Source organism: Panicum virgatum, unplaced genomic scaffold (assembly GCF_016808335.1).
Source record: "Panicum virgatum strain AP13 unplaced genomic scaffold, P.virgatum_v5 scaffold_2674, whole genome shotgun sequence".
Lineage (NCBI taxonomy): Eukaryota > Viridiplantae > Streptophyta > Magnoliopsida > Poales > Poaceae > Panicum > Panicum virgatum.
The window spans coordinates 11,842-35,100 of NW_024376292.1; the positions used below are offsets into that span (position 1 = coordinate 11,842).

The window sequence follows — 23,259 nt, forward strand, 5'->3', positions numbered from 1 at the left end:
AGCATCAAATGTAGTCTTCTGAGAGAGGGGAAACATGGAGTGGCCTCTGGGAAGGAGGCTAATGAGCTGTGGAAACCAGTGACACTCAATTCCTCGACGGTGGCAAGGTGCTGAAGTCGATCCCACTTGTCAGTAGTAAAACTTTTGCTTCTGATTATGGCTTCAAAAGGAAGAGTGGAAGATGAAAGCCTCCCAAACCCATGCATTGGTGGTAGCACCTCATCGCCTTAGGTCAAGTCCCAATACATACTTTTGGGGGGATACGGCAGGAACTTCAACTTTGGGCAGTCCCATACATCCAACATGTGCAAATTAGGGATTAAGAAATCATCACCTTCTTCACCTGATCGTGTTGTCCAGCACTCCTCCAAGTTCTTCAATCCATATAATTGAATAACTCGCAACCTTTTGCATGCTCCTTTCTCTCCATAGAATTCCTTTCCGATCTTCCTGATGTTGGGAATTAGGATGATAAGCAACAGCCTGAGATTGGGCAGCATCCCAAGTGGAGGAATAGCATCACATGCTAAATTCATGAGTTTGATACTGGTGAGATACGGAAGATAGGAGGATATCTCAAGCATCCATTTAGGGAAGTTTGTGCCCATGTAACCTCTTAGTGCGAATCCTTGTAGAGTCCGAGGAGGAATAAGGTTCTCCAACACCTCTGCATCTCTCTTGTTCTCTGTCATATCTTCATGGCCCCAGGAAAGGCATAGCTTCTGGAGGTCAGCATTATCTCTCAGTTTAGCTCTCTCCGCATCTTCCGAATGCTTGACTTTCTCAAGGTGATTAATCCGTAGGTGTTGACAAGCCAATTTCCCAATGCTCACTATACTGCTATGTGGCCCATAACCCACCTCGTTTAGTTCATGTACACTATGTTCTACTACCCTGTAAGGCAGCCTCAAAATGGAAGGAGTTCCAAAGAAATCTATATCCCACCCCTTTACTGAGTGGACTTCAAACTTGATGAGACTAGTCATGTTGCTAATACCCTCTGGCAACTCATGGAGATTCCACATGTACAGTACTTGAAGCTTCAAGCTACGAAATGACGATGGCAGATTTTCAAGCCTTATACAATATGACAAATCAAGGCGCTTCAACTTTGACAGACCACCAAATGGCTCGGGCAATGATTGCAGCTTAGAACAGCTTGTTAGATTCAGAGAATGAAGCTCAGAAAGATTACCAAAGCATTTAGGGAGCTCTTTTATATCATGACAGTCTGAAAGATCTAGGTCTTTAAGATGCTTAAGTCGGCAAAAGGACTCTGGTAACATATGTGCATTGTAGCAGTCAGAGAGGTTTAAGAACATGAGATTTTCAAGATTGCCAAAATTGTTTGGTAGGCCTTGTAGTTGGTGGCAACTTGATAGGTTTAGATGCTCTAAAGACTTGATGTTAATACTGTCAGGCAGTTTAACTAGTTTCGAACAGCTGGACAAGTTTAGGAACAAGAGGTTAGGAAGGCTACCGAACTTGTCAGGGAGCTTTTGGAGCACATTACAGCCTGACATGTCTAGATGACGTAAAGAAATAAGATTGCCAATTGACTCAGGTAGCTCATAAAATTTAGAGCATGCTGATAGGTTGAGGAACCAGAGTCCAGAGAGCTCCCCAAATGACACGGGTAACTTATTGAGGCTGCTATTGCCAGATAGGTCCAAATAACAAAGGTTAAGAAGGCTACCAATATTATTAGGCAAGGTTTCAAGTGCGCAGTTAGACAGAATTAGTGTCTGCATATTCTGAAGTTTATGCAAGGATTTCGGAAGTGATGTAATTGGCAAGCCCGAGGCATCGAGGTACCTTAGCAGCATTAGTTGATGAATGGAAGATGGCAACGATATGTTGCTGGGGACAGATTTCCCTTGGATGGAACATTCACTTATGTCCAAGACACGCAAATACTTGCATTTAGAGAATGACTTATCTTGAAGCTGCAATCTATCGCACTCTGTAAAGTGGTGAGATCTAATTTTACTTGGAATTTTTTTCCGATCAATAGACTGCTTCTGATAATTGATAAACTGCATATGTCGGCAATAATTCTTCTCAAGGCTGTTCTGAGTCAATTCTTTGGGATCATTTAGAGCAATTAACTGTTGGCCAAGTATTATCGTTGCAAGATCATAAACCAAATCATGCATCGTCACCTTGATGGGACCTTCAGCATCCTCTGGAGCATTCTGCAGACTGATCAGTTGTTACTACTGTTAGTAGCGAGAAAGATTATCTTGATGGTAACGAACGAGCTGATTCTTACTTCTAGTTGTTAAACCTTGAGTGAATTTCACAAAATAATAATACTAGCATCGATCTTCTCAGATCTTTTTGCTATCTAGGTGTGTCCGCGTTCTGCTTAGGATGGGTGACTCTAGCCTTGAGCTATTTTAGCTTTTTCTTAGCTCTCCTGCATCATTCAAGAAAAAAAAAACAATTTTGCACTGATCCTGATAGACCCCAAGATGCTTAAATTGGATTTCTATTTCCACTTTTAGAGAATCTCAAGAAAAAAATGGATACCAACAAGTTTTCTCCCAATATTTTCACTCCACCTGTCCCGCTCTGATTCTCACAAAATTTTCATCCACTGTTGCTCTTGTCGTCCCCTAAGCCAGCAGCACTACAGCATTTTTTTCTCCGTCCTTCACTCATAGGGCTTATTTGCTTTGCCTTGAGACAAACTTGCATAAACCAATAAGCTCCCCTAGGCGTTTGATTTCGAGCGCTTAGAGCTAAGATGCTTGCCAAGCCAAGGGTGTGGCGGCAGGGCATAAACCAAACAACTCCGATATACATCGCATACCAAATAGACACCCACAATAGCATGTGGGGGCTTTTGTCTATGTGCCTATTTTTCCTCTCTATATGATCCATTCGGTTTAGGTATACAAAACATTTTAATGTTTCCTTAATGCTTTGTTTAATATGATTGTTTTATTTTTCTCATTTATATCTTGTAGTATTTTTACATATATTATGGTACGATTCATCTAAAGTTCTTAGACACGTCCCAGCTTGTTTGGATCTTTTTGCTACCATCGAATTCTTTTAATTCTTTTACTACAAACTTGCACACCCCTCCTACATATTTGGGAAAAAGGTCATTCCTTTCCATCTCAGATAATGTTCGCTAGGGTCCTCATTGCCATTGAGGTTCTTGGGTTTTTATGTTTCCAAAACGAGCTTGAGGTTCTTGAGTTATCACTAGAGTATATTGGTTTTAATTCTTTCATCATGTTACAATTAAACATTTCAATCAGAATATTAATGTGATCATTTCCTTCAATCTTCTGATAGTGTCCTTCTTTCTAACTAACAAACAACCATCTATTCAGAAAATAAAAAAACGATTCATAGCCTGAATGTTCAGAATTCTGTGATTCATTAGTCGCCATTCGATGAAGTAAACGAAAATTTAGCCATAGCTGGTCAATTTTTAACAATAAAAATCAGTTATTATGACTCTAGTTAGTTATATTAAGTAAATATCCCAACTTAACATTCCCAAAAAAATTTGGGCCATTGGCACATTAGCTGCTCATATAGTTCATGATGCTTTCTTTTCTTTTACTGAAATACTATGGAGAAGTGGCAAAATAGTTCGTGTGTTCATTGTGTTTCCATGGATGTGGATTCCAGTGATAACTGTGGGTAAGACCACCATGCCACTCAATTTATTGTTAAATAAGTACTAACATAGATCTGTTGACAATCTTGGAGTTTAACATCGGTAGCATTGCATCATGCAGAATGAATGAACGGATGGAAAAGAGATTATTCTACTGACCTGAGAAGTCTTGGAAATTTGAAGAAAAGACATCCCCAACAAATAGTCGACACAGTGTTTGCCATCGATGATTGATTGAATATATCCAAGGGCTCTCCATTGCTGGATGAGGTTGTCACTAGCGATAGTAAAGCCCTTGGCGTAAACTGCACAATATGTGAAGCACAACTTGAACTTTAACGGCATGTAGTAATAGCTCAACATGAGGCCCTCCAAAGGCTCTTGCAACAAAGTATTTTCTTCCATACCCAAAATAATCTTCTTGTCCCTTATATCTTCCCATGCCTCTGTAGACTTATGTTGGGATAACAAAAATCCAAGAGATCGTGCTAGTAGTGGTAGACCTGCACACTTCTTAGCGATTTGTCTACCAATTGGTTCTAATCCACATAGATCCTCACCTTGCCAGAATGGTGTTTGTCGCATCACATTCCAACAGTCATCATCTGATAAAATGCTTAAATTGATTTGGTCACTCTTGCGCACAGGGCGGATTATTCCTTGACTAGCTAGAGCACCAATATCCAATTTATCCACTACATGTTGCATTCGTGTAGTTAATATGATCTTGCTTCCCTTCCTACCATATTGCAGCATATGCTTTAGTTTTTCCAAATTATCCACACCTTCCTCCCACATATCATCAAGAACAATCAAATACTTTTTGGTAGGGAGCATACTTTTCAACATTTCAGTAATGGACTGCAAATTGCCATCTTTTAGGGTGATGTACCATTCGCTTGGCTCAATACTGGTACTCCTACTCACTGTTGATATGATTATTTCCCCAATTCTTTGTAGATCAAACTTCTTAGACACATAGACCCATACCCGTAGATCAAAGGTTTTGGTTCTACTATCAAAAAAAATTGATTGGGCTAGTGTTGTCTTCCCAGGCCACCAAGTCCAACAATAGGAATGATTGAGACAACCTCATCAGCTTCACTTTTCAGTAATTTGATTAACTTTTTCTTTTCAGTATCCCTTCCTACCATTCTAATAATGTCGATGCCCCCATTGGTGGGTGAAATAGTAGCTTGATTTCTAGCCACCTCATCAGCCCACATTGATGTATCTTGGGGCACCAGATCAAGGGTTCGACAACCCTCTTTCTCTATGTTGGTTAAAACTTCCTTTACCTTCTTCATCTTGTGAGCTATTGTAAACCGCAACAGGAATGGATTGTAGGATGAAAAGAATAGCTTAATCTGTAAGAGAAAAAGGTAAACCATAAATAAAATTTTGTTGTACATGTGTTTTGTTATGTATTGTAGTACTTGAATATATTCCTGTGGTATATCAACGGCTGAACAAAACAAGTTGTAGAAGAAAACATATTACATGTTTGTTGAGAAATAAATTATAATATATTGGTTGGTCACTATAATGACAAGCACAGCAAGTGCAATGGCACCCAACAAACACTCAGCCATTCAATTTCACACCAAATTAAGACACTGTTTATGAACTCAACTGATGATGATACCTATGTTGTATAAAATTTAGAAACTCAACTTCAAACTTGAAATAAGTTAGTTGAAACAAAAAAAATCTAATGTCCAGCCAAACAAGAATAAGTTCATGTGAAATTTTTGTGTACCAATAAAGTTAACCTTCTAATCATTTCACTTGCTGCACATTTTGTATTCTGTATTTTATTTCTAAACCAAGGATTTTGTGGTCTGTTTGTGGGTCTAGGACAATTTATGGCCCAAGTTGCCAGGTGAAGCCCATAAACACACCTCATGGATACCGCTTTGAGGGCCAAGTTCGTGGGCAGCCCAAGTCTAGTGAACAAAAATGCATCCTGCAGGTATGGCTGCTCTCCACCTCTTTGTTTTTTTACTTATATTGTAATACCAAGCTACTCCACTTCACACTCTGTTCACTTTCAGAATAAAATACAGGCAAGGAGGAGCCAGGCATATCATGCTATGCATGGGTTAACACATACTCTTCGAAATTATGTGGCCTCAAATGAACTGGAGTAAGGAGATGTCACCAACTTATTTGTTCTCTTCTTTCTTGCACGAGTTTTTAAAATAAAGTTTTCGGTTTTGTAAACTGATAAAGTGTTGTTGGCATTGTAGAGTGTTTCGGCTTATTGATATTCCATATTTCTAACACAGATGACACTAAAGGTGACGTTTATGTTCCTGAACTGAGTAGGTCAGTGCTCAAAGTTGTAGACGGTGTTTCAAAAAAAAGGCTGTAGAACTTGGTATTAAATTTTCATTTAATAGTAGTCTTGAGTTTAGTTTTACTCTAGGAAATTTTGTTCACAGACACTGTTCAATCATGGAATTGGATGATACACACCGCCCAATCGACAATTTGCCCAGTACCATTATAAAGCCATGGTTCGTTGTTGCTAGACACCACACGCAATAAATTTTTCATTTTTATGGTTTGGGAGAGAGAAAGATGCGTGCATAGACCATATTGCCCTTCCAAGTTATCTTCTACCTGTAGACTCCACCTTTCTCTCTTATCTCCATCTTTGTCTCCAATTCTCCATCGATCCATCAAGCAACTAGCAAAGGCCAAGCAACATGTACTTACTCGGTACTCATCCATGGCGGAGCCATGGCCTGCCGCATCACCACCGTCATCTGATGCAGCGCCAACGGAGCTGGAGCTGCCAGGGTTTCCGTTAAATCTGTCATCTGCTTGGGTTCTTCCTAAAGTAGGTGGCTCAAGTTCGACATCATCCCCATGGTGCACCTGTATCGCCAGGACCCTTGGAAGCTCCCAGGCCTGGTGCACATCGACGAGCGGGAGTCGTACTTCTTCGTGCCCTCCCCCCGCCCCGCCCCGCCCGACACACAATCGACGGCAGCGGCCGGCGCATTTGGATACTATGCTCCTCCCTACCTGCTACCCATGCAGCGGCGGCCTCGACATCACCAACGGCGGTAGCGAAGGCGGACGCACCATTTGCGACGACAATGGTCGCCTCCGACCATGAATCCAACCAGCTGTGACCTCTATGATGCCCCTACCCTTACTAATGGTGGTGGTCCCTGTTCCTTTTCAGATTCGGACATAGATGGAGCAACCCTGGCAGTAGCGCGTCACACCCACATGGATGATGCCCGACAGCTATGGCTCATCCCACCCCACACGGACGTCACTCCAGAGACTTCGTGCCCTGGCTTCATGTCCCGTCTTCGTGACACCTTCGACCCATTCCTGCTACTATTCATGGGGGTGTGTGTTGCCTGCTGGTTCCTACTACCGTCTGTGGGGAGTGCGGTGGGGCAAGTGGGGTTGGGGACAGGAGCAGCGATGCACAGTGTAGAGCTAAGGGAATGGAGGAGAGAGAAGTGTGGAATCTAGAGGTAGAAGACGACTTGTAGGGGGCAATGTGGTCTATTCACGCGTCTTTCTCTCTACCGAACAATGAAAATAAATATTTTATTTCATGCGGTGTCCAGCAGCAAAGAACCACCATTTCATAATGGTACTGGCCAAATTATCATTTTGGCGGTGTGCATCGGCCAATTCCACGATTGAACGGTGTCCGTGAGCAAAATTTGCCTTTTACTTTTGGTAGATGTCATTTCATTGCTGATTTATTCATGTATAAGGTTACCACACTCAAAGAATGATTACTCACTACGTGTTTCTGTGATTCTATCACTTATTTTTGAAATAAAGGCAGGAGATCTGCCACTCAGTTCAGATGAAAGAATTGTAGGTACAAGAAGGGTAGCCGAACATGGTACCAACACGGGGCACACAAAGGGTTGAATCACCCACATGACGTGGAAGAGCACAAAACTGTCATGAGTCCAGCGACATCCCATGGCAGACTCTAGACGATCCTAACGAAGACAGGCAGATGGTCTGAAGCGAAAGGCCGCAAAAGGTCATCATTGCCGAGCTCAATATGAAGAACAGCTTTGACTTCCAATTTTGAACCTCTGCCCTGCCCCCTGCTTTTGCTGACCTCCAAAACAGTCTAGTCAACAAAAAAGGGGGGTTCGGCTCATATCATCGTTGCCGAGCCACATCCACTGATGTAGCAGCTCTGACTTCATGCTGCAAGTCCCCCCTCCACATGCATACCGGGTGCCGAGAAGCGAAGAGCATCAACCGGCTGTCTCTGCCATCGTCGTTCCCTGACATCCCATAGGAACCCTTCCAGAGCGGCATCGACACACCGGCTGCATGCAGCAGCTACAAAGATGCATCGCCACCACCCCCTCCGGCCAGGCACACGGAACCGGGCCTTGCCTTGCCTCGCGCAACACACCGCCGTACAGCGAAGCCATTGCCGGCCATCCTTGCAAACCCTGGTACCCGCAGCTAAGAAGGCTAGCCACCGCCAGCCACCGTCGGTCGAGCGATCCCCGCCACCGTGGGCGCCGCCCCTAGCCCAACGGACCCGGCCATGAGAATGGAGAACCCGGCACTCCAGGCCTGCGCAGCCGCCCCCACCATTGCCGACACCACCAGCGCTGCCCCCGACCAGGGGGTGCTGGATCCGGCTGACCGGGCACCGGATCTAGCCACCCAAGCCCTAGAGCAGCCCAGGCCAGTCCCGCCAGCACAGCCACGCGAAGAGGAGGTGGGACTGTTGGAACAGCTCAGGAAAACGTGTTCTGCCCGCTCTCAATCTGATTCGCTCGCTCTCGCTCTCGCACGCACCGGCGGACCGAGGAAGAAGATGAACAGCCGGTATCTTGGCCTCTCTGTATTACATTGAACTCGACACTCCGGAGCACACGAAGTACATGGACTTTTGTAGGCAAGGGACGCATCAGGAGCTCTCCTCCACGTCCTTCACTCCTGCAGGACCTGCTCAGCCTTGCCCAGGGAGCCACTTGCTCGCTCCGGACGTGGCGGCCTTCTCCGCACAGACTGGCGCTTATAGCCACTACTCCTAACAACTCCAAGACTCGATCAACACAGCAGCTGGCGCACTTCTGCACAATCTGCACCTAGACCTGGACGGCAACGACCTTGCCAACCTACTGGACCCGAGCTCGCCGAACGAGCTCAACACGCGCACAGCGCGACACACACGCACACAGCATGACACAAACGTAGGCATGCCAGAAACATACCTATGGCGTGTTTATTCTAAAAATCTCCCCCTAAACATGACTCCCCCTAACCTACGACGTCGCCGCCCATCCTAACGTACAGGACTCCGGCTCTTCATAGACCATAGCAGGGAGCACACCTTCTTTGTCTCCGGGGCCGCCGCACACTCGCCGTTGCCTCGATGCTGCTGCTCCCATCGTTGTTGTCATCCCGCGGCTGCCGCTACGGCCTCCAGATGTGATGCCAACCATGCAGCATGCCTCCGCGTGAACGCCGTGGCCTTCTTCTCCCTCTCCGGTGACGCACGCCACCGCTTCATCCCTATGTCGCACGCCACTGCTCCCCGGCCAGAACGACGCCCCGCCTTACCAAGACAGGAATAATGCGCGATCCACTGTCTAACCGCAACGCCTAGCCTTGCGTCGCCACGGGCTCCCTCACGTGCACCGACACACGGCCCGGCGACCTTCAGCGCGCAGCCACGTACAGGCCACCGTGAGCACTCCTCCGGGCGTCGCATCGCCGCCGTCCGTGCATTCCTTGCCGCTGCGCCGAGCCACCACTGCCTCGCCGGCCGCGCTGCCGGTCGCGTGCCACACCCGCGCCGAGCATCACGAGCGCGCCCTGCCGCAGCCCTCCCAGCCGCCTCGCGCCGCCACTCACGCCGTGCGCCGCGCTTGTGCCTGCGCCCATGAGCCACCACCGGCGACCCCGCAGCACGTCGCGCCCATGCCCTGCTACGCGCCCCAGCCCGCAGCTCCGCTGGCCGCCGCACCAAGGCAGCCTCAGCGCTGCACGTGTCCACAGGCCGACACATGGCCCGGAGCTTCACGCATCACAGCCGTCAGCGAGCTCCACCGGTACACCTCAGTCGAGGGGAACGGATCCCCCAACTATCTAACCTTGCTCTTGATACCAATTGTTGGAACTGCGTAGGAACGCGTGTTCTGCCTGCTCTCACTCTGATTCGCTCACTCTCACTCTCGCACGCGCCGGCGAACCAAGGAATAAGATGAACAATAATTTCGATGACGATCACTGCGGAGCCACTGCTCCTGTATCTTGGCCTCTCTGCCTATTGCCGTTGTCACCCAATATTTTGTAACGCTTACATGTACAGTGCCTCTTCATTCTTTTTGTTCCAGGTTCCAGCTTCAGATGGGTCTATCTACATTTTCTAAAGCAAACAAAGTATGCACCCTACGTTATTGTAATGGTATATAGAATTAGTTTTCAATTATACTTGGCGATAAAAATATTTAGTTTTGTCAGACTGCTTGGTAATGACTCCATTCTAATTTTATGAAGAATCTTCATGCTCAGGGCACTCCGTAGGCTGGATATAACTGCCTGAATATCTTCTTTCCTTCTCCCATTTCTACTAAATATTATATTTTGGAAAGGAGTCATTTGCAATTGCAGCTATAGACTCCCACCTCTGCGGCTCTGCCCTTAGTCAATTGACTCTGATGACGTGAGTGCAGTCCTAAATAAAAGTTGGTGCCGCTGTTGAAATGGAGGCAACTATGAACTTAGTACGACTGATTTCAGAATCAATTGCCTCAACGATTCATGTTTACCAAAATAATATCACGGTCCTGCTTGAGTTGCCTATGCACGGGCATTTTATTTTTGCCAGGTTAAAACAAGGCCTAATTTAAATGTTGTTATGGCTAAATTGATACACTCAATTTTTATTTTAACAATGAGACCACACTATCAATTTTAAATTCACAGATATGATGTAACGCGTTCGCAACTTTTATTTTAAAATTAAGGATTAGCAAGGTTCCGCTTCTCTTCCCCAGCAGCATTCTAAAGCTTATTAATTTGGGAGTGATCAGATGGGCAAATATCAGTTAAAAGCATATAAGTGGAACCGAGAGTTTTAAAAATGGGACAACCCTCACTTCGGAAAAAAGAAGAAAAAATGAAAATTAACTAAGAATATTGAAGTTTAGCATCTGTACCTTGGGTTGGTCCTGCTTAATGAGTTCAATAGCGTCGAACTCATCCAGCAAGTCCTCAATGTCGTAGGCTGCAGCCTTGAAATCCTTCATCCAAACCCGCATGATCTCTCGTCTCTCTCCTTCATCCTGGCCCTCCCTCCGGTCAGCATGGCGCATCAAAGCTTGCAGCTTCACCATGGTCCTCTTCAAGCCATCCACGCCGTCCTTGAATCTCCACAACAGGGTAGCCTCATCCCAGACAAGCTCGGCAAGCTTGCTGGCCATCAGCCCGCCAACGGCGCTTGCCATCTCGTGGCCGGCGCTGACCAGAACAACTCACAAGGGATGCTGGCTGCTGCAGTGTATGTGGGAGCTTCTTGGGTGGAGGACTGGTGCTCCCCATGTTAATCCAACACCCTGCATATAAGGTTGTCTTTGGCACCTACTGAGCAGCTTTGCATCGATACCTTGAGTGTACTCTGCACACGGTCCTTTATTCAGTACATTGACACCACGCAAAGTAGTGTACTCTGCACACGGTCCTTTATTCAGTACATTGACACCACGCAAAGTTACATGTATGAATAGATGTCACACCCGGTTTTAAAAACAAAACCGAATACATAACTATATGTATACTAGGATCAAGTTTCATACATATAGTAGTGACTTCATAAGTGAATAATCAGTAACAGTATCACGAAAAGAGAATTACAACGACTATAAAGATTATTAGAGATACACAGCTTATCCTGGAAACGAAGACTCTAAACTTCACAGGCAATCAACCGGGGGTTGCATAGGCCTACAACTCAGCAACATCTTCAGCTAACCTCACAGCAACTTTCTCTTCTGAGCAGCAATAACCAAGGATGAGTATACTTATGGTTGGTACTCAGTAAGGCCACAAGAAATAACCAGAAAGTGATTTAAATCCATCTTAAAGTTAATTTAATCATGTGAGGGTCCAAACCGCTCTTCACCGTGATCACGGCTGATATATCAATTTTCACTCTGCAAAGGTTGTACACTTTCACCACAATCATGTTTTCCCTTGATGCCCGGGTTTGCAAGGCCCTTAAACACTTCCGAGGTGAGTGACAGGGATACACTACGAGATCTTTACAAAGATTCTCTAACATGTGACAATTCGCTAAGGTTTCAAGTCAAAACGGTCATAACACTTCATAACGAGGAGGTACCTTAGCAAAGGACCACATATCAAAGCCTCAAGCGGACCGAGCTATACCCCGATGATGCATCCCCTCTTGCCCTTTCGGTAAGATTGTCACAAGCAAGAGTTTCTAATTAATTAGCCAAGACCAGAGCCATATAGTATTGTGGTTGTACTGTTTTCCTAGGTGGTTCTCCATGTTCCAATTAATTCATAGTATTCTTGTAATAAAGCATAGGTAGAAGAATGGTTAGGGACACTTGCCTTTCTCCAACAAAAAGCTACTCTTACTGCTCTTCAGCTCTTGCTCACTTGGAAAACTTGATCTTCAAGCTTCGAATAGCGATCCTTCTACTCGAAGCAATCATTGGGCACAAACATACAAAACAACAAACAAGTACAACTAAGAACAATACACCAAAATAAAAGAAAAGCTTTAAAAGTGCGTACTAAAGGATAGGGCTCCTTGCTACGGTTACGAGAGCGCAAAGGACGCGGAAACCGGTTCTAGGGTTGAAAAAGAAACAACTATCAGAAGATTTACGTTACAAAAGAAAAGAAAGAACTATAAGCTTTATTTATTTTAATTAAAAAAACACATGTAAGGATATTTGAAAGAAAATATCTTGGGTTATAGTTAATCATATTATATTTGTATTTATAAAGACGAAGTAGAACTTAGTCATATTTTATTTATGATTGTCTATGTAGAAATTACAGTAACTGAACAATTAATTATAAAAGAACATGTGACAACATCTAATCGCATAGCTTTATGATTCGTGTTGAACTAAACAAATATTTAAAAAAACACATTTAAGTTGGTGTTAAGCATATTAACATCAATTATGAAAACCGAGGTAAACATCTAATTAGCTTTTAATTAGAAAAGCTAGATGAGAGGATATTATTCAAATTAAATCTATGTTTAATTTAAAAACAGGCACAACAACACTACTAAACGATAGCTTAGCCTATTAGAAGACTAACACAATAAGAACGGGTTGAAATGGATCTAAAATGTGGAAACTACGGAAGAAACAAGGCTACAGGGACCTATACGTGATTAGCCAAAGAGTTAGAGGGCTACAGGGACCTATACGTGATTAGCCAAAGAGTTAGAGGGCTAACAGAAAAGATTAGCAAGACACAGCAAACTGTGCTCGCAAAGGATAACAAGGTGATAAAGCTACTGCACAAGTTGTACAGATCACGTGAGCGCAAGAATTGATGAAAACAGAGTTAAAACGACCAAGATACGACCATTGGATCTCGATCCAACAACTTAGAGCAGTTAAGGCGTCTCGGCTGAGCGGATTGCAGCTTGGGAGGCGGCTCGGCTTCGTCGGGCAGCTCGACGGATCGGCTTGCGGCTCGGTGACGGCTCGGGCGGCGTAGGGACAACGGTGGCGAGTGCGTGCGGCGGCGGAGTCGCCGAACTTGGCCAAAATTGGTTATCCAGGGCTTGTTTTGAGCGCGGCTTGTACAGGGAGAACGAGGGGGCGAAGGGGAAGGCGATGGGAGGCTCGGCGCACGCGATAGGGCGAGAGAGAGAGGGCGAGAGAGAGAGAGAGGGAGAAGGGGTTGGCTAGGCTCGTTACCATGATGCACAGCTCTGGTGGTGGCTCTTGGCGAGGTTGGAGCGGCGGCGGGGCATCACACCCGAGCGCGGCAGAGGCGGCGGAGAGGCGGGCGCTAGGGTTAGGTTTTTGGGCGGCGGCGGCTTCGGTCGATGGGGTCCAAGGGTACGGGGCGGCACTATTTAAGAGGGCGAGGGGGCAGCCTTGGTGTGCGGGTCGGACCCAAGCGGGGCGCGCGGCGCGGCCGGACTCGGGCTCAAGTCCGTGCCCATTTCGGGGGAGGGGAAGGCCCCGACGGGCGGGGCCCGCCTGGCAGCGAGGGGGAGAGGAGAGAGGGAGGGGGCGCGCGGGGCAGGTTGGGCCGGCCTGTTGGGCCCAGTGGGTTGGGCCGCGCGGGGAAGGAAGAGGACGCTGCTGGGCTGGGCCAGCAACCGGTCCCGGGCTGGGGAAGGACAGAAGCGAAAAAGAAAAGGGGAGAGGAAAAAAAAGAGAGGGGGGAGCTGGGCTGGCCCAAAGGAGAAAAAAAGGGAGGTTTGGGCTAAAAGAAAAAAGAGAGGGAGCAAAAAGGAAAAGGGGATTTTGAAATAAAAAGGGGGCAAACAAATTCACTTGAATTTAAATTTAGAAATTTAACTTCAACTAAAGGCAAACAAGAAACAAAGCAAAGCAGCATAAATGCAAGATAAGAAGAACAACCTTATCTAATTTAGAAAACAACCAATTATTTTCCTGAACTAAATTTCCTATAAAGATAATAAATGTTGGGAAAATTTTAAAATTATGAGAAAATCATTGCTTTATTCTTCCTTTTAATCACATCCTGAAATCCAACAATTTCAGGGTGTGACAATAGATCCTTGCCTCTTTGTGCAAAGAACAACTTTATATGTTTTGAGGAAAAGAAGGGGATGCGGTTTCCAGATTGCATGTGCTGAGTCTAGGATTGATCTTTATTCCCACATTGCTTGGACGATATTCAAATTGCAAACCACACAAGATGAAGGTTTTTCTGATGGTTAAAGCGAACCCAATAAGACCTTAGCATAGTGTGTCTCTGTCGGGTGCCGGCAACCGAAACCTAATAAGGCTCCTATTTTCTAACAAGCTGCTTCATGTTAGGAGGACCAGGGCCAGGGGTTCCGACATCTATGCAAAATTTTACAATGTTTCCCAAGTTTCAAATTTAGTTGAAGAATTCATAGTAACATAATCTGAAAAGGATTTAATCTCAGAAACTGTCATATTAAAACATCGGTTTTTTATATCCTTGAATCTCCTGAAATAATCAGAGGCCGATTCATCACGGCTTTGCCTAACCGATGTCAAATCCGTCAACTTAGCTTCATTTTCCCCACTGAAAAAGTGACCATGAAACCTACACTCTAACTAGGTCTATATTTGAATAGAATTTGGAGCAAGCGAAGAAAACTAAGAGAAAGCGGTTCCAGTTAAAGATAAAGAAAATAAACGCACACATAAATCATCATGGAAACCAGCTTCTCCCAACTGCAGAATGTATTGACTTACGTGCTCCAAAGTTGTATGAGTATCATCACCATTAAACTTCATGAACTCGGGAACACACAAACCAACAGAATAAGAAATAAAATCAAATTCAGGTGTATACGGCTTTTGATACAAACGAGAATTACCCATATCCACCCCAAGCTTAGTTTTAATCATGTTAGCCAGATCCTCTTTAAATCTAGAGAAATCGGCTTGATAATTCCCGCTGGTCAAAGCTTGTGATGCAGATGCAAATCTGGATAAGTAGATGTCATCATCTGCGTAGCATGAAGAATTGGTCCATTATGGGGACAGGATCCCTGCAGTGTACTGCCCACTGCTGCAGTACGAGGGGGTGTGTAGGTCATCAACTCATTGGTTCGGCCAGGGGTAGCTGAACTAGGAATCGATGTGAGCGGTGTAGGCGAAGACGGAGTAGGCACCATCGTACTGGGCTGACCGGTCGTCTGACCGGTTTGACCGCGGTAGCCTCGACCGGTCTGACCGGTTCTGTCTGAACCGATGAAGGTGGCGGCGTCTGCCCTACAAAGTAGCCCGGTGGCGTCTGCCCTATAAAGTAGCCCGGCGTCATGCCTAAGTGTGTATCTGATGCAGGCGTTGGCGTAGCCGATGAGCTATGATTTAAAACGTCCAATGTATAAGAATTACCCACAACACTTTTATTCCTTTTCAACGCATCTATTTCATCGGACATGGAAGCAAGCACATATCACCCGCAATTAATTGTGCAACAGAAATTTTTTTGATCGAGCATCAGTGATAGTTGCGTAAGTAAATCAGAGAGTTTATTGCTTACATTGAGGATCTCTTCAATCTGATTATTACTCAACTTGAAGGATGGCATGACGAATTCTTCGACCCTCTTGACCAAGCCACCCCGATTCTTCTTGAAGCCCTTCAAGAACCGCACCTTGAAGTGCTCCTCGGTGACCAGGTAAGACTTGTGCTCCTCTTCGGTGAGTTCCTCCGTCGTCACTGTGATGATGTTGTCTTTGTCGAGGTTGGTGATGGAACCCATCTTCTTTGGGGTAGATTAGATCGGTTTTCGACAACCAAGATCTTCTTCACCAGTGGAGTCGCCAAAAAGTGTGTTGACACAGAATTACGCCAAATACACTAGGATGCGCTACAACGCGCGGATCATCGACACGACCTTCACCAACGGGCTCACTATGCACAGACCGGTATAAGCAACTAGTTAGACCGGTTCTACAGGAAATGCCGTGAAGACCTAAAACCTCGAGCTCGGGAGCGACACCGTCGGAGCTCGCTGATCTAAGGTTGCTCTGAGTTCGGCAGGCCAGTCAGAACGCCATAGAGATGAGCGAAGAACAGCAGTTAGGGTTTGGAATAGGTTAGGGTTTGAGAGACGAAAGTAAAGGACAAATTGTATTGATTCAATTGTGGATAACCCTCAATCAGCCTTAGCCTTCACACACACACACACACACACACACACACACATATATATATATGTATGTATATATATATGTATGTATATATATATGTATATATATGTATATGTATATATATATATGTATATATATGTATATATATGTATATATATATATATGTATATATATGTATATATATATATATATATGTATATGTATATATATGTATATATATATATATGTATATATATATATGTATATATATATATGTATATACTATATATGTATATATATATATATGTATATATATATATATATATGTGTATATATATATATATAATATATATATATATATATATATATATATATATATATATATATATATATATATATATATATATAGGCCGGGGAAGTCGTACCCCTTCACGAATAGGTTTACAAAGATCCACGAATTACAAAATCTACTCCTACTCGAATCACAATCGGCCAGACCGGTCTGACCAGTCGGCCCCACCGGTCCACCGGTCAAACCGGTCGGCCACAGCCTCTGCCAATTTTGGCTGTCAACAACATCCTTTCGCTTTGTTGGCGCAGATTCAGGGCCAACACATGAGCATGCTCGAACGCATGGCGCGAGGAGGGGCTCGCTGCAGCACCTCCTGCGCAGGCCGGTCAGACTGGTCAGGGGGACTGGTCAGACTGGTCAGGGGGATAGGTCAGACCGGTTCGCCGGGGTAAACCAGCGAATCTGACGAACGCTCGCCCGGGAGGGACCCCGTCAGGGCAAGCATACGCAGGGTTGTTCTATGGTCGGCAGGCCACCTAGAACACCTTCAGACGTCGTCGAGACGCAAGAAGAATAGCAAATATGGGGTAGGAGGAGCTAGGGTTTGGAGAGGACAAAAAATAGTGCAAAGTAAAGTAAAGTAGTAGATTGATGTGTTTTTAATCGATTGGATGCCCTCAATCGGCCGTGGCCCTTTATATTTATAGGGAGGGATGGTCTTACCCCTTTAGGAGTCGAAACCCTAATTAAAATCGTGTCAAAATACAACTCCTAACTTGGAATGGGCAGTTTAAACCGGTCTGACCACCCCTGTAAACCGGTCTGACCGGTCTGCATGGGATGCAGAACTTCCCGAAGCCATATCTCTCTCATCTGAACTCCAAATTGGGCGTTCTATGTATGAATATTGATCTACTCGACGATAGCTATCTAATGTTAAAGTTTATTTTGCATTTTGAGCAACTTTACCAGACCGGTTTGACCAGTTTAGGGGACATGTCTGAACGGTTCCCCCAGTCGTGCCAATTTTGATCGTCGACACGCTCCGCGTTGTCAACCTAGTGGAGGGAGACGAGGAGGGGTGCCCGTCTCTAACGGCGACCCCGTGGAGAAGGACTTCAAGGAGGCCGAGCAGCGGGGCATGTGGCTCCTGGCGAGCACGGGGATCAGGGACAACTTCCTGGTGTCATACGAGCATAGATTCACGAAATCAGAGTTCAGTGTCGTCCAGAAGGCGACGTTGGAGTGTGTTGCGTCAAGCAGGTGCCTATCCGCAATAGTTTTTGAGAAAATATATAATTGTTACACCTTCCGTTTCAATTTCATTAATCAGTCTGGCGGTTTGGGTATTCGTGACTTGCTAGGAATTGGAAGCTTTTCATTATGTAAATCACTTAATTTACCTGCCTATAGATGTTGTTACCTTGCAAAAGAAAATTTATGTTATGTGTACAGATTTTAAAGCCATAGAGCAGCAATTTATTACCTTTTCATAGCTGTACGCAGTACATAGAAGTTTCCTTAGAATTAAATATTGATTATAAGTATTTCTTTATGCCCATGAGCTTAGTTTTCAAATGGTCTGACATGTGTCAAACGGAAGATGAGTTTCTTTATAGGGATCATACCCTAAATTAAGTTTATATCTTTGGTTTAATTAACTGTCCAAATGCAAGGACATATGGTGACTTAGAAATTCTAGTTGTTAGCACAGCACATATATTTATGAACTCTGTCGGTTGTTTCATTCATCCACAAATTAGTAGTACTATTGACATTGTCCAACAGAATGGTTATTAGCCTTTTTTGCACTTTTGTATTATTTCCAAATTATAACCTGTTCACATAATGCAGTATGTTCATATACAAATTATTTATCTTGCTTTTAACTATGTTCACTAGTGCAGAATGGGGCTTTAGTCCCGGGCTGCTACTGGCTTTAGTCCCGGTATTTGAACCAGGGTTAGCAGTCCGGGACTAAAGTCCCGGGTCCAATAACCGGGACTAAAGGGTATGGGTAAGGTAAAAAAATATTCTGCGTGGGTTAGGACTCGAACCCGAGACATCTCGCTTCGTATGTAGCTTGCTTACCACCCTACCTACACAGCATATGTGACTTTGAATGGGATGCCTTCCTTTTAAACTAACTCGCAAATAACCCTTTAGTCCCGGTTGGAGCCACCAACCGGGACTAAAGACCCTTTTGGTCCGGGTTGGAACTATCAACTGGGACTAAAGGGTCATCCTTTAGTGCCGGTTGGTGTTACCACCCGGGACTAAATATTCAGGACCTTTGGTCCTGGTTGGAGCCACCAACCGGGACTAAAGGGTGAGTTTTATTCCCGATTGGTGGCTCCAACAGGCATTAAAGCTCCCCGCCGCCCCCTTGCCGTTGGACCCAGGACTAAAGCCTTCATTGGTCCCGGGTCCATTGGTGGCCGGGACTAATGTGGAGGACCAAATACCCTTTCTGTAGTAGTGGTTTGTGGTTTCTTATATCATGTTTTCATTATAGGACTTCTGTGGTAGCGCATAGTGAACTTTGCATAAAAAATTAAAATGAAAGGAAACAATTTCCATTTTATTGCAAAGAGTCTTGAATCACAGCGGTTAATAGTTAGACAATCAACTATAATAAAAGTGGAAGATGCCTCACAGAATAAACATGTTATCAATACCAATTCACTATCTCTCTCCCGTTATGCCAAGGACTTGAACATGACGCCGCAGCAAAGAATTGAGATTAGAAAGCCTGAACTACTAGGGAGCAATGAAGAGACCAACACTACTACAAAATTCTATTTACCGAGGCATGGCAGGCGGCAATGATGGTGATGATGGGTATGGTGATGAGCATGGTGATTTGTTGGGGCCCGAAGATGCAGAGATTTTTGAGAACCTTGCTAACCATATGGACCAAGAAGATGTCTTGTTTGGTAATCCGAAGTGGCTTGAGAATTTCAAGGAGATGAAGCAGGCGGCAATTGATCCGCTGTATAAGGACTGTACGAAGCAATGGACGGCATTACGTTTTAACCTCCAATTGCTGATGCTGAAGTCTCGCCATGGGTGGTCCGATACTAGTTTCAATGACCTGTTGCGTATGCTTGCTGACACATACCCAGAGGGTAACAAGGTGCCCGCCAATACCTATCGAGAGAAGAAAATGATCCGGCCAGTGTCGATGAATCTTAAAAAGTTCCATGCATGCACTAACCATTGTATCCTGTATCGGGGCAAGTATGAGAAGTTGCATAGCTGTCTGCACTACAGCGCGAGTCGGTACAAGAGGAATGCCGGTTGTCGCACAGACGTGGATGATGAGGGACCCAAGAGTAGGCAGAAGAAGAAGAAGAAGATGGCCAAGCAGACCCCGGTTCCTGAGGATGAGGAAGAAGAGGGATACATACAGAGGAAAAGTCCTGCCCTATCAGTGTGGTACCTCCCTGTGATCGATCGCTTGCGTGCGCTATTCGGTAACCTAGAGGATGCCAAGCTGATGTCGTGGCATGCATCGGCAGAACGTATCAAGGGCGATAGCAAGCTACGACACCCCTCCGATGGCAAGCAGTGCAAGAGTTTCAACGCCAAGTTCATGAAGGAGTTTGGTGACGAAGCGAGGAACGTCTGGTTCGCACTAAGTATGGATGGGATGAATCCCTTCGGTGACCTCAGCAGTTCCCACAGCACTTGGCCGGTCATCTTGACTATCTACAACCTACCTCCCTATCTATGCAGAAGCGTATCTATATTTTACTAACCATGCTTATTTCTGGCCAAAAGCAACCAGGCAATGATATAGATGTGTTCCTGGAGCCACTCAAGGAGGACATGAAGATGCTATGGGAAGATGGGGTGAAAATGATGGATGCGTCCGTAAAGAAGGAGTTCACTCTAAAATCCATCATCTTTGTCACCATCACCGATTACCCTGGCCTTTTTGCACTGTCGGGGTAGGTCAAAGGGAAGTCAGGTTGTGTAGTGTGCATTGACGGTACCTGCTACACTTATCTTACTGGATCGAAGAAATTGGTGTACATGTGGCATAGGCGATTCCTCACCAAAAAGCACAGGTACCGGGATCCTTCGATGAATCAGTTCTTTGACAAAGATCCCGATCCTCAAATTGATGAGCCAGAGAAGACGAGTTATGGGAAAAAGGTGTTTGAAATGGTGAATGCATAAACATAGAGTTCGGGAAAAAGAAAAAATCTAAGGAAGATGGGACCACAGCAAAGAAGAAGAGGAAGCGGGATCAGATGGAGGAGAAACAACCACCTGTCACCCCAGTACCTTTCAAGAAGCAGTCGTGTTTCTTCAAGTACTTGTCGTACTGGAAGGAGCTAGATACGCCCCATGCCGTACTAGTCTCTATGAAGGACCTCACATTAACCAGCTTCAACGCACATGACTGCGACATCATGCTCATGGTGTTCCTCCCAATTGTCATCAGGGCAATCGGTCCAGGGTACATGAAGATGGTCATTACACGCCTCGATTACTTCTTCAACTGGATCACACAAAAGGTCATCGATGAAGCTAAGCTGCCAAGCATGAAACAATTCATCGCAGAGACAATTTGACAGCTCGAGATGTGCTTCCCGCTGTCTTTCTTCGATATTATGCCGCACCTGATGATGCACATGGTTGATCAGATACAGGACCTTGGGCCTGTATACCTGCTCCAGATGTGGACGTACGAGAGGTTCATGTCGACATTGAATAGATACGTCTATAACCGTGCTTACCCAGAGGGCTCTATGATCGAGGCATACACAACAGAGGATGCCATTAACTGCTGCACCAAATACATTCGGGATGGAAATGCAATTGGGTTGCCCGTCCATCCGCACAAAGGCAGAACCTTAGGGATGGGGTGCACAGGGAGGAAAGTATGCACCGATGTAGAAGAAGAAATTGTGCAAGAAGCTCATAACAACGCCCTTAATCAGTTAGTTGTCATGGATAAGTGGGTTGAGAAGCACCTGGAAGAGCTCCGTCGTGGTCGTGACGGACGCACAGAGGCATGGGTACAGAGACAGCACAAGATCAATTTCACGACGTGGATCAAACAACAGGGCATACCTCGCAATCGTGATGCGGCGGAATCGAGGCTTACGTACGGTCCATCTTCCCAAATCACCTCGTGGCAAGGATACGACATCAATGGATACAGGTTCCACACGAAAGAGAAGGATAAGAAGAGCACAGAACAGAACAGCGGGGTTCGATATGAGGGCATCGACGAGGCCACTAGGGACACCAAGGCATACTTTGGGCAGATTTAGCAGATATGGGAACTTGACTACGGCGGTGAACTACAGATACCCATCTTCCAATGCCAAGGGGTAAAGCCGAATGCGGTTGTCGTGGACGAGTATGGGCTAACCACCGTAGAGCTTGGAAGTGTCGGGTACAAAGATGATCAATGGGTACTAGCAAACCACGTCGCTCAGGTAGCCTTCTACCCGAAGCCCAGAGATTCCAAAAAACATGCGGTTGTATCAGGAAAGTAGAGGATCGTGGGAGCTGATGGAGTGCAGAGCCCCAAGAAATACAACTTCTCTGATGGAGTGCTGATGGAGCTCACAACATTGCTTTTTGGACATTTTGTAGTCCAGTGGAAAAATTTGGAGAAAAATGTATTATAAGTTCAAGTTGAGGAAAAAACTTAACCGAGGCGGGCTTCATAAAATAACCGCCTCGGTTAATGTTAACCGAGGCGGTCCTTGTGCTCCGCCCGCCTCGGTTAATGTTTGCCTATATAACCCCCCCCCTCCTTACCGGCCAGTTTCAAATCTCGCCGTAACGCCGCTTCGTCCCCGAAGCGCTGCTGCCGCGCGAGACAACCCTAGCGCCGAGCTCGCGCCGCCAGCCCTGCGCCGCCACTCCTGCACCGCCCTAATAATATTAAAGAAGTAAAATTTCTCTCCACCAATTTTTTTGTCCACCTTCCTCTAATTGCCCGGAAAGTGGAGAGTTTCTTCCTCTAATCGCGTTGAGAAGCAATATGTATTGTTTAATCATGGAATTCCGGGAGTATAAAAAAATGAAGCAATGCACACAGTTACATGCACAAAGCATACATTTACTAGGCTTAGCTTTTTGAGAGGATTCTTACCTTCAATCCTGGATTCGTCACCCTTTAGTAATCAAATTCAACTTCTGGGATGCGAGAAATCTTGTGGGCATCCTCCCACTTGCATCTCTTAACCAGCCTTGGATAGTCTCTAATGGACAGTCTCTTCAAGATGGTAAGGTTCCGTATGCTTTCAGGAAAACATGTCAGCTTGGGCGGGGACCAGATGAATAATTCTTCAAGGGCAATGAGCTGCCCCAGCCATTCCGGTAGTATCTCCAGGTTGGGTAAATACAAAAGTAGCCCTCTGAGAGAGGGGAACCAGCATAGACTGGCCTCCGGCAAGGACAATAACGAGCTGTCGTATGCCAAAGACATTCAATTCCTCAAGGGTGGAAAGGTGTTGAAATCAACCACGG

General features: G+C 45.3%; 1 protein-coding gene across 1 annotated transcript; it reads right to left on the minus strand.

Annotated features, from left to right (window-relative positions):
• Nucleotides 1-219: 219 nt before the first annotated feature.
• Nucleotides 220-11,172, minus strand: LOC120694064 (putative disease resistance protein RGA3). Its single transcript, XM_039977237.1, has 3 exons — nucleotides 10,822-11,172; nucleotides 3,800-5,007; nucleotides 220-2,195 (listed from the first exon to the last, which is right to left on the minus strand). The coding sequence occupies exons 2-3, from the start codon at nucleotides 4,487-4,489 to the stop codon at nucleotides 228-230; spliced, it is 2,658 nt and encodes an 885-aa protein (XP_039833171.1). The 5' UTR covers nucleotides 4,490-5,007; nucleotides 10,822-11,172; the 3' UTR covers nucleotides 220-227.
• Between the last annotated feature and the right edge of the window lie 12,087 nt (nucleotides 11,173-23,259).

Bases quoted from the DNA above. Each gene is read 5' to 3' on its own strand.
- LOC120694064 (XM_039977237.1), bottom strand. From the start codon at position 4,489: ATGTTGAAAAGTATGCTCCCTACCAAAAAGTATTTGATTGTTCTTGAT. The intron at 2,196-3,799 runs GTCAGTAGAATA...ATCAGTCTGCAG, and splicing joins AAATTTCCAAGACTTCTCAG to AATGCTCCAGAGGATGCTGA.